The sequence below is a fragment of the Molothrus ater genome, chromosome 2 (genome assembly GCF_012460135.2).
Source record: "Molothrus ater isolate BHLD 08-10-18 breed brown headed cowbird chromosome 2, BPBGC_Mater_1.1, whole genome shotgun sequence".
NCBI classification, from domain to species: Eukaryota; Metazoa; Chordata; class Aves; order Passeriformes; family Icteridae; genus Molothrus; species Molothrus ater.
The window spans coordinates 100,873,403-100,884,591 of record NC_050479.2 but is presented as its reverse complement, the minus strand read 5'-3'; the positions used below and the strand labels follow the sequence as shown (position 1 = coordinate 100,884,591).

Genomic DNA, 11,189 nt, shown 5'->3' with positions numbered 1-11,189 from the left:
CGGAGCGGCGGGAGTACTCGCGCGGCTCGGGGCGCCCCCCAGCGGCTCCGCGTGGGCACAGCGGGGGGAATCCCGCGTGTGATCCTGGGGACACGCGTGGGGGAACGGGGACCTGCGTGTCAGCCGAGACACGTCTGAGAGCACACAGAGACACGTACGTGAGCACAGACGCGGGAGTGTCAGTACAAAGTGTCTCTGGGCAGAGGGACGTAACTTGCACGTACACGCGCACACATCTGCATACAGGCGCCATGCACACACACACACGCGTGAACTCACGCACGCACACGTGCACATACATGCATGCACATGTGCGCGCACACACACGTGTACACAAAACAGAGCGTGCACACGGGCGCACGCACACACACGCACTTGCGAACTCCCCGCCCCCTAGGTGTCCCTCCCCTCTCCAATGGAATCCGCCTTCCCTGCAGGAAGGAACGCGTCCGTCCCCGCCCGCCTCCTGTCGCGGAGCAGCCCGCGGGGAACGGGCTTCAGGTGATTCCAGTGCTACGTGCATCCCCAGCTGGAGCATCCCCTTCCTATCCTGCCCCCGCGGCCGTCGTGGATGGAGGGGACCGAGGAAGGACATGCGGTGTCTCCTGTGCCCACTGTGGGGACACCTGCACCCCACCCACGGGGCAGCTTTACCCCATCCCTGGGGAAACCTGCTCCCCACCGTAGGGATCAGCCAGGACAAAAGGACAGGAAGCAATGACGGGCCGAGGCTGCGGTGAGGGTCTGGAAAGAAGGCCGTGGTACCTGACGGATCCAGGCAGGAATGTCACCTAAGGGCATAGAGCCGTCGGTTGCAGTCAGAAGTGGGGCAGCTCCTGGCTAGGAACCATAAACCCTGCTCTGGGACTACTTCGGAGGATTAAAGGATTTAATCCCACGATTTGAATCGGCGCTTGGAGCAGGATGGAGCCATTTGGTAGTTTGGGCAGTTTTTCACGGTTTTCACCCCCATTTTGGCAGCTCATGGAGTGCCAGAGGATGCCAGAACCAAAGCCTCCAGGGACTTTTCCTCTGGGTATAAAATGCCCAAAAGCTGTCAGACTGGGCTGGGATGAAAGTGGTGCATTGATTTTGGATAATAAATCGCTCCTTAGCTGTATGACAGGAATGAAAGCTACAGCCCTGATGGATGATGGGCAGACTAGGGGGTCTCCTCTGGGGCTGTGCAAGGATGGCTGCAGGAGCCAGAGGAACAGCTGGATTCTGCCCCAGTCCCTCCCCAGGCTCAGAGGAGTCCCTACACAGGCCTCATGCTGCATCCCAGCCCAGGCTGGATCCTGCCCCAGGCCCAGCTCCCCCTGCTGCCGGGCTGGATGGGGCCCAGCATTGATCATTCCATGAGAGTGGAACATCCAAGGACAGGCTGGAGCTTCCTGGGGAGTCAGAGCTACACGGCCCAAGCTGGATTCTCCCCCTGAAGGTGATCTTGGTGCTCATGAGTTTCAATTGGAGCTCCCCAGACCCCAACAAGGCCACCCACCAACCTGTCACGGGAAGGTTGACATATGAAATTTATTTAGGAAAACCAAAACCCACCAAAAAAAGAGAAATAATAATAAAGAAGGAGCAGGAGGAGGAGAAACAGTAGTGGGAGGAGGAGGAAGAGGAGAAGGAGGAGGAAGAAAAGAAGGAGAATAAGAAAAGAAGGAGGAGAGGAAGAAAGAGAAGTCATCTCCTCCTTAGGCTCCATTGGAGTCCAGAACAACCAGTGCCGCAAGACAGAAGGACAGAAAAGCTGGAGGAGGTTTGCACACCCACACACGCCTGTGCACACTCCTGGGTGAGCTGGGCTGGCTGTGAGCTGCACTCCTCAGTATCCAGAGGGGTATATACAGGGGCAGGAGCTGGGAAAGCATTGACTACCTACACACACCAGCAGCAGGGGCTGGAAAAGTGGGATACGGCTGGGAAAAGGGCATCCCTGCATGCCCCCACCACGGTGTGGTACCCGGGATGCAGAACCCAAGTACAGGACACACCCACATGTTGGATGGAGAGATCTGTGCATTGTCAGGCATCCCTGGGCGGCACTGGGATGCAGGGACTGTCTTTGAACAGTTGTACCTACTGGCACCTTGGTACCAAGGCTGTGCCAACGTCACGACAGGGATGGAGCTGCTGTCCTCCTCTTGCAGCTTGGGGGCTTGCTGCCTTCTGGGACCTTCCCCACCCCCTATGGCAGTGTGGGGAGGGGGGGAAGGGCTTAAGGGGGTCATGGGCCAGCAGACAGACTCAGTCACCAGGTGGGCCCCACCAGGGTTCGGGCAAAGCATCTCACTAAAGGCATCTCCGAGTAGGTAAGGCAAAAGGAATTCAGGCCACTTCAGCCACGTGGAGCAGCTCAGCGTTGAGGTCTCCCATTGCTCCTGCAGACACACGCTCCAGGTATCCCGAGAACACAGGCAAGTCATCGCTCACAGACAAGCCAAGGAGAGAAGCAGCCACTGTGCAGCCCAAATCCAGGAGGGACCCGCTGTGGCACCACTGGGGATGGTGCCATGGGTTACTGCAGAGCAGTGGGGATGGGGTGGCAAAGGGCCCCACGTGCACTCTTGATCCCAAAAGAACCAACACCAATGCCAGCAGTGCTGGAATTTTACCCTGCTGCTCCCATCACCTTTCCCTGCTTTGGTGGTGGACTCATCCAGCCCCCACAAGCTGGATGATGCAGCCTGAGGGCTCAGTGCACCCTAATCCCCCAGTGCTGAGCACACCCACTCAGCCCCAGCCCCCTCTTCAGCTCTGCCCCAGCAGTTTCCCTGCTCATGGGTGTTTCAGATGGCCTTGGCTGGGGTGATGGAGCCCAGGATCACATACAGCTGCTCGGACCCTGGGGGCTGGCGGAGCCCCTGGGACTGAGAGGGTCCATATGAGTTGGGTCGTGGGACTGGGGAGACCACAGGAGGGCAGCAGGGTCCATGCACAGTGGTCTGTAAGACACAGAGGAGAGCACTGGGGTCCATGCACGGTGGTCCGCAGGACCAGAAAAACCACAGGAGATTGGTGGGGTGCATGCATGGCAGTCAGGACAAGGAGGGAGTCGTGGGAAAACACCAGGGTCCATGCATGACCAGATCAACCATGGTAGACCAACAGCATCCATGCATGGTGCCACACAGGACTGGAAGGACCACAGGAAAATAGCAGGGTCGATGCATGGTGGTCTGCAGGACCAGAGGCACCACAGGAGACCACTGAGGGTCATGTCCAGTGGTCTGCAAGACCAGAAGGATCCCAAAATGCCGGCAGGATCCGTGCACAGAGGTTGGTATGGCAGGAGTTGTGAAGCCACTGTGAGCTAGGGATGCTCACAACATGGTCACCAAGCAGAGAAGCTGCTTGCAGTGAGGAGGCTCCCGGGTGGACACCTCAGAGGAACACCCATGTTCCTCTACCTATGGCAGGGACATGTATGGGACCAGAAGGTGAAGGTGATGTGTGGGACCAGATGGACCCCCTGTGGAGCACAGCCTCCCTCCCCTGTGCATGCAAACCAGCAGCAGGACCCCCAGCCTTGGCAAGTGTGTAGCCCTTGTAGGGGATGTGGTTGTGTGGTTGTGTGGGACTGGGCTGTGTGAGAGATATGAGCCCTTCCATGGGTGAGTGGGTTCAGGGGTCCTGGAGGGGTGGGGCTTTCAGCCAAAGGATGCTCAGCAGCTGCTAGGGAGAGGCTGCAGCTAGTTCTCTAGTGTGGATCCCAGCAGGGGATGCAGGCACATCCCCATGGCCATGGCCATCCCACTCTGGTGTCTCTTCCCTCCTCCACCTGGAGCCAACCTTCTTCCGTGGACCTGATCTATGGTCCCCATAGATCCCCATAACATCCCCCATATGCTGTACAGCCACCCCACAGCTCTCCCACTGCCCCTCACCACCCTGCCCCACATCATCCCCCTCTGTCCTGCCTGACCCATGCACACCCATGTCATGGTGACCGAGCCCTCTATGGGTGCTTCCACCAAGGACATCATTCTTATTGTCACCCCATGGGGACAGGACCTGCAGTCTTAAGGCAGCTTAAAGCACATCCATCCCCCAGCCCCACCGTGTCCCTCGGTGCTCCCAGCCACCAAGGCAGTGTCCCATGGACTACCGGGAGGACAGGACACCTGAACACCCGCCCCGGAGGGAGGAGATAGTCACTCAGTGGTGGGGAAGACCAGTGGCGGCTGCTGGAAGCACACAGCCCTTGCTGTGGTAGTCCAGATTCACTGATATTCCCCCAAACCTCCTCCCCATAAGCTGGGGGATGAGGCTTGGGGATGCTCCCAGCCCAGCCATGGCTGTGGCCCCCCCGCCGCCTTCTTCACTCAGCCCCAGCCTCGGTGGGCTGCCCCACCTCAGGTTCCAGGCAGCCATTGAGCTGGGGGTCAGGGACCTGTGGGTCATATTCCTCATCCAGAAAGTCCAGGGAGTTGTTACTGGGCAACCCCCGGATGGTGAATTTGTGGGAGACCTTGGTCCACTGCTCCCGGTTGCTGGCCACCCGCTCGTAGAGCTCTGCTGCCTTGGGGAAGAGATCCTGCAGCAATCTGGGGAGTGGGGGATGCATTCCATCAGCACAGGGCTGCACCCCCTTACTTCAATGCAACCCCCTTGGCTGAGTGCAACCCCCATCCCACAGCCTGGAACACCCCCCAACATCTGCAAGACTTGGCACACACAGCACCCGATCCCCCCCTGAGGGAGGTGGGGGTGTCAGGGGGTCCTCCCCATCCCAGCTCCAGCACTGGGGCTCACTTGTAGATGGGCATGGCAATGTGCTCCATGAAGCTGATCTGCAGCTCAGGGATGTAGGCTTTTTCCCGGTCCATCATCTCCAGTGGGCTGTTCCCCATGGCTTTCTCCTGCATGGGTGGTGAGGAGGGTCAGTGCCAGTGGTGCTTTCCCCCATTCCCAGGCAAGACCTCTCTGCCCACTGCCCACATCCCCCATCCCATTGGTGCTGTCTAGGAGCATTGGCCAAGCCCAACCCTGCCAGCTGGTACCTACCAGGTCACCCTGGGAGAAGAACTCCTTGTAGATCAGCTCCTGCAAGAGACAGGTGTCAGCACAGGGGGTGTCAGCACAGCCTGAAATGATCCCCCATCCCCATTGCCCTCCAGACGCCTCCCCACAGCTCTGAATCAAGCAGGGATACAGTCTTGCTTGGAGGGACTGGGTTCTGCATGGCCCAGAGTCCTGCAGGGAGGAGCCCACTCCACAAGGGGCAGTTGTGTGCCTGGGGACATGCAGGTGGCCTAGGTGGGTTCTGAGGTGGCATTCAGGGGTTTAGCTCCGTGGTGTGGCACTCACTGCGATCTTCCTGGTAGTCTTCCAGCCCTTGGTCTGGTCAGATAGGTCACAGGAGGTCATGAGCAGGCAGAGCAGCAGGCTGCGGTGCTGCTTGTTCTTGGGGTCATATCCCACTGTGGGCAGAGTGTGGGGCAGGGTTTGGGATGGGGGGCTCAGGACAGAGCTCCAAAGCCCCCATCATACCACATGTGAGCACTTTAGGGACAGCCAGAACCTTCTGTGTCGTGTCCCAGCCTTTATGACCCCTGACATAAGAACCTCCTGTGCCATCTCCCAGCCTTGGTGGGATGAGTTCCTACCACCCCTCAAATCCCAATCCCAATCTCCATCAAGGATCTTCACCTTCTGCCATTTTCTGGAGATCCTTGAAGATGCGGAGGTGGTGGGCCAGGTCAGTGGCCAGGATGATGTCCCGCATCAAGTCCAGCATGCGCTGGTAGTCCTGTGGGCAAGGCAGCTGCCGTGACCAGCTCTCTGCCCCTCCCAGCTCCCACACCTCCTGGGATCCAGGGATGGGGAGCAGGAGATCTGGAGAGGATGCAGGGGCTCAGCATGGGCAGGGGTGGCAGGAGAGAGGTGTTTGGGTGGGGGGCTCACCTTTCTGGAGAAGTGGTCAAAGATGTTGCAGCCTTGGCTGTTGAGGATAGCAATGGCTTGCGCAAAGTGATGCCTCTGTGGGAGAAGGCAGGACCGTGAAAGCAGGTAGGGAGCAGGCAAGGATGCTGCCATGCAGCCAGAACCCAGGAGAGATGGGCAATGAGAGATTTGTGGGGGATCTCACCTCCATGACAGAGCCCTCTGAACTGTAGAGCGCGGCCAGGACTGATTTCTGCAAGGTAGAGCAGCCAGAATGAAGAACTATGGGGGTGAAGACCCCCACAGCTCTCCCCATACCTCTCCTTCCCCCTCGCCCATCCCAGCTCTGGGCTCGGCTCACCGAGGCCACCTGGAAGGAGTTATTTGTTCCTCTGTGGTCCAGGTCGTGGCACATGCAGGAGATGAAGAGGGCAAATATCTCGATGTCTCTGGGGAGGGGGAGGAGGGAAACTGAGGCAGGCAGGAGAGCAGGGAGCACCCCAGCCAGGCCAGGGGTTGGAGAACAGGGGCAGGGATAGCACCTGGCCTTACTCCAGGTAGTTAACGAGCTCCAGGTTCTTGTAGAGCAGGTAGCAGAAGTGGGAGACGGAGAAGGCGTGCATCCAGTTGTGGTAGGGGGGGTCACGGTACCCCTTCTTTACCATCAGGCAGAACCTGGAGAGGGGCAGAGCCATGCGGGGTGGGTCTCACCCCACAGGGATCTCCACCTTGCCAGGTGCCCACCAGGCAGGCACGGGCATGGGGATGAGGATGGGATGGGGAAGGGTTGGGGAGGGGTGATGGGAGGGGGATAGGCACAGGGAAGGTAGACAGTTATCTGCATGGGGATGGGCATAGGGATAGGGATGAGGATATGGACAGGGGACAGAGTAGGTGGACAGGGAGGGGAATATGGATGGGGACAGGGACAGGGAAGGAGACGGAGGGGATGAGATAGGTGGATGGGGATGGAAATGAGGATGGAGACAGGGAAGGTGGACAGGGATAAGGACTCACCTGGTGAGCGTCTGACGGTCCATCTTGTAGTTGTTGATGAAATTCATGTCTTGCAGCATGCTCAGGATGGCCTGGCAGAGGGGGCAGGGTGGGTGGCAAGGAATGACAATGCCCAGCAAGGTCCCCCGTGAGCCACCCCTGCCCCTGCTCAGCAGGAAGATGCTCAGGGGTGCAACCACATCCCTTCACCCCAGAACCCCAGCACCCCAGGGTTGGGTATTTGACCTGACCGAGGCCAGGCAGGGGATGGTGGCCCCTGAGAGTTGTCCCCATGGTCCTCACCATGGAGGTGTCGTCCTCAGGCAGTGAGCGTGGTGTGTAGGTGAAGCTGGCAAAGTTGGGGTCAATGGTGGACACAGGCTGGATGCCCTCGCTCAGCAGTTTGGTGTACTCATCATCAGACACCTGCAGGAGCCACAGCCAGTGACCCACACTGTGGCCAGGTCACCAGGTGTCCCAAAGGCCACATGAACCACAGGGAGAGCAGAGAGCCCTGGGGTATCACCACCACCCAGCTGTGTGACCACCTTGGGATAAAGTGTGGGGGCACCATGCTGGCAGCGGGGATCCCCATCCCCGTCCCTGTCCTCATGCTACCTCACCTTCATGTGGTACATCATCATCTCATTGGCCAGGTGGCTTCGGTACTGTGCCTCATTCACCTTCTTGTACAGCAGGGACTGTGGGGCAGGATCAGGGGATGGGAGTGCTGGGGGTGGGCAGACACCTCCAGCACCCGCCAGCCCACCCTGGCACCACAGCACATCTTTGTGCCCATTAATTCCCTCCCATCCCGTGGCCACCACCACTTGTCTCCAAGGAATGGGGACCACACACACACACACATCCCCCCATCCCCATCCCCGTGCTGTGGCAGAGCTGGGAGCCCACGTTGTGTGTGACCCCCTCCAAGTGGAGGACCCCCAGCACATACATGGGCGATGCTGATGCCGCAGTAGATGGAGAAGGCAGTGGCCAGGTCCTCGTCGAACTTGCTGAACCAAGGGCCATTGATCTTGTTGACCAGCTCTGCCACCCCAATGACCTCTGGAGCAGAGGGGGGACAGCAGGGGTATCAGACCCTTGTGCTGGGAACAGGGTCATGCCTGTATGCTGGGGACAGCACCGTGTCTGTGGGCTTAGGGCAGGGTTGTGCCCAAGTAGCAGGGACAGTGCTGAGCCTGTGGGCTGGGGACAGCATAGCACCCACATTCTGGGGACAGTGCTGTGCCGGTGGGCTGGGGACAGTGCTGTGCCCAGGGGCTGGGACAGGCTCATGCCCAGGGACTGTACTGTGCTCATGTGTTGGACAGGATCGTGCCCATATGCAGGGTACATGATCATGCCCATGTGCTCAACGACAGTGCTGTGCCCATGGGCTGGGACAGAATCATGGGCTGGGGAACAGTGCTGGGTGTCTGTAGGGGGACAGGATCATGTCCAGGGACCACACTGAGCTCATGGAGTAGGACAAGATGATGTCCGTGTGCTGGGGTCAGTGCTGTGTTTATCTGTGGGGGGACAGGATCACACCCAGGAACTGTGCCCTTGTGCCAGGAGACAGCACTGAGCCCAAGGGTCAGGACAGGACCATGCCCACATTCATGGGACAGAATGCTGCCCTGATGCTGGGGACAGGACTGTGACCGTGCGACTGGGACAGGGTCATGCCCATGTGCTGGGGCAGTGCTCTACGTACAGGCCGGGGGCAGAATAGTGCCCATGGGCTGGGGACAGAAGGGTGTTCACATGCTGGGGACAGTACTGAGCCAGGATTGTGCCCCTGTGCTTGAACAGGATTCATGCCCACAGGCCAGGGATAATGCTGCACCCGTGCCTGCATGCTGGGGACAGTGTCATGTCCACATGATGGGTGACCAAACCACCATGTGCTGACTAAGACACCTGCTGGGCCCTGACCTGTGCCCCCCTCTTCCTAGTGTGCCCCCATCCCTCGCTCACCCTGGCTCTCATTCTTGATGGGGAAGCAGAGGATGTTGCGGGTGCGGAAGCCGGTGCTGTCATCTACCCCGCGGTAGAAGAGCGGGTGTGAGTAGGCATCCTTGATGTTCAGGATCTTGCCAGTGGTGGCCACGTGCCCAGCGATGCCCTGGTCTGCTGGGATGCGGATCTCGTAGCTCTGTGGGCAGGGGAAGGGGATCACCAGCAAGGCCTGTGGGGAGGGACACAACCCCAGGCCCCCCAGCTCCATGCTGTGCTCACCTCGTCATCCACCACTCCACCATCAAACACCTTGGCCACCAGCTCGTGACTGAGCCGGTCCAGCAGGAATACAGAGCATCTGCAAGACACCCCGCTGCCATTCTCACCACAGGGGAGCTCGGTGTCCCCCCTGTGTCCCCTCACCCACGTGCCCCACCACCACCACTCACATCTCAGCATTGCTGAGGTTCCGGGCCTCCGTAATGATCTCCTGCAGCAGGACGGAGACATCATCTGCAGGGGTAGCAGTGAAGGGTCAGGGACCCCAGCCAGGCAGCACTGCCCCCCTCATCCCCACTCATGCAGTGAAAACAGGGGGAGGGTTCAGCTCAGAGTCCCAGCTGGAAGTCTGGGGGACACAGAGGGACAGGGGCAGTGTGGGGAATGTGCATGTATGAGCCATGCACGTGTGCAGCAGTGCAGCTGCACATGTGCGCACGTGTTTCTAAGAGCTCTGTGGTCATGCTACATGCATGCATGCAGCCATGCAGCATCAGTGCGTGTCAGGTTCTGTGCCAGCTCATATCACCCTTCTGTTACCATTCCCCAACAAGGGGACAAGGTTTTCCCTGGCTGTGGACAGAGACCCCATTGCTACCACCCTCCAGGACTGGGGAGTGATCATCCATTCCCCATTCCACTCCCTCACCATGGGTGCTCTCCAGTGCACCTACCCAGGTGGGTGAAGAGGTTCTTGGCCACCTGCAGCAGGGCCTGAGGGGACAGAGAGAATGCCATTAGTGACCAGTGCAAGATGGGGCACACACACACGCACGTGGCACAGCCCTGCATATGCTCACCTGGCACTCACACTTGAGCTTCTGCTCCTTCTGGAAGGCCAGGGTGCTCGTGAGCACTGTGGAGGTGTAGCAGAAGCAGTGCTGGATCTTGTGCTCGTCCGTGTCTGTGAAGCTGGCGGGGGCACACCTCAGTTGTCTGTCCCCATTGGCCCCTCCCCTTCTCCACGGGGACAATGCTCCAGCACCCCAAAAGGGAGGGGGTGCAGCCCCACAGAGAGCCCCAGCCAAAACGCTGCTCACCTCTCCCCACTCAGTTTGTTGAAGGCGCAGGCCAGTGCCACCACCTGGGAGGTGGCCCGGCTAATGACAGGGACACAAAGCATGGAGGTGACCTCGCAGCCCAGCATGCTGCTCAGCTGCTTGTGCTCCTCCTGCAGGGAGAGGCAAGATGGGGCTGGAACGCCTGGCCCACTCCAGGAAGCCCCATGGGACACTGGGGTGACACCCATGTCCCCAGGTGTGGAAGGCACAGAGCTGGTACCCACCTCACTGATGTCCTTCAGGGTGATGGGCTTCTTGTCCTCCACCACCTGCCCCAGGCGCCCAAAGGTGAGCTGTGGGGAAAGGGAACACCTTAGCACACAGTACCCATTGCCCACCCCCTGACCTCCCAACCCCTCACCACCTCCCCTTGCTCACTGAAAAGCTGATCTCCTCATCCAGGACACGGTCCCCCACCACCTGGAAAAGATGGGAAGGAGGGGTTGCCCATGAGGAAGACACCATTCCCAGGGGATGTCCTGTAGTCCTCTGTGGGGGTCAGGCTTGGGGGCTGGCCCAGTGGCACCTACCTGGCAGAAGAGCTGGTGGTTGTCCTCAGAGACGAGCAGGAGGCAGCAGCACAGAGACTGGGTCTCCTGCTTCAGCTGGGGAGTAAGGGGAGGGTCAGCACCCCAGCCTGCCCCGAGCTCTCCCCAGACAGAATCCAGCCCCTCCTGTGCCTCCCTGTGCCCAAGGCTCCCACACATGCCACAGAGAACTAGGTGCCCCTCCCCAGAACCTCCTCCCCATGACACAGCAGGTTCCCTCTGGAGGCTACTGATGGCAAGGGGAAGGCTGTTCACTCTGGACACTACTGAGGGTCATACTGAGGTACAGAATGATAGAGAGCAGGAGAGGAACCTGTATGTTCTCTCAAGGAGTTTTTGGCGTGAGAGTGGCACTGTTTACTCTGGAGACTATTGATGGTTGTTACAAGGCTGCTCACTCTGGTCACTACTGATGACTCCACAGCTGATGCTTGAGGCTTTTCTTGGC

General features: G+C 59.3%; 1 protein-coding gene across 1 annotated transcript in view; it reads right to left on the bottom strand.

Moving 5' to 3' along the window:
- Nucleotides 1-1,508: 1,508 nt before the first annotated feature.
- Nucleotides 1,509-11,189, bottom strand: part of PDE2A (phosphodiesterase 2A) — a 41,641-nt gene continuing 31,960 nt past the window's right edge. Inside the window, exons 10-31 of the mRNA XM_036397418.2 lie at nt 10,724-10,798; nt 10,572-10,613; nt 10,418-10,486; nt 10,173-10,303; nt 9,933-10,044; nt 9,807-9,846; nt 9,303-9,366; nt 9,133-9,211; nt 8,872-9,049; nt 7,844-7,956; nt 7,512-7,589; nt 7,192-7,314; nt 6,910-6,980; nt 6,445-6,567; nt 6,254-6,341; nt 6,098-6,145; nt 5,914-5,988; nt 5,659-5,758; nt 5,317-5,429; nt 5,014-5,052; nt 4,762-4,868; nt 1,509-4,553 (exon numbers count right to left, since the gene is read on the bottom strand). Of these exons, the coding sequence (XP_036253311.1) occupies nt 4,328-4,553; nt 4,762-4,868; nt 5,014-5,052; nt 5,317-5,429; nt 5,659-5,758; nt 5,914-5,988; nt 6,098-6,145; nt 6,254-6,341; nt 6,445-6,567; nt 6,910-6,980; nt 7,192-7,314; nt 7,512-7,589; nt 7,844-7,956; nt 8,872-9,049; nt 9,133-9,211; nt 9,303-9,366; nt 9,807-9,846; nt 9,933-10,044; nt 10,173-10,303; nt 10,418-10,486; nt 10,572-10,613; nt 10,724-10,798 (2,094 nt within the window). The 3' untranslated portion in view covers nt 1,509-4,327. The remainder of the gene's footprint in view (nt 4,554-4,761; nt 4,869-5,013; nt 5,053-5,316; nt 5,430-5,658; nt 5,759-5,913; nt 5,989-6,097; nt 6,146-6,253; nt 6,342-6,444; nt 6,568-6,909; nt 6,981-7,191; nt 7,315-7,511; nt 7,590-7,843; nt 7,957-8,871; nt 9,050-9,132; nt 9,212-9,302; nt 9,367-9,806; nt 9,847-9,932; nt 10,045-10,172; nt 10,304-10,417; nt 10,487-10,571; nt 10,614-10,723; nt 10,799-11,189) is intronic.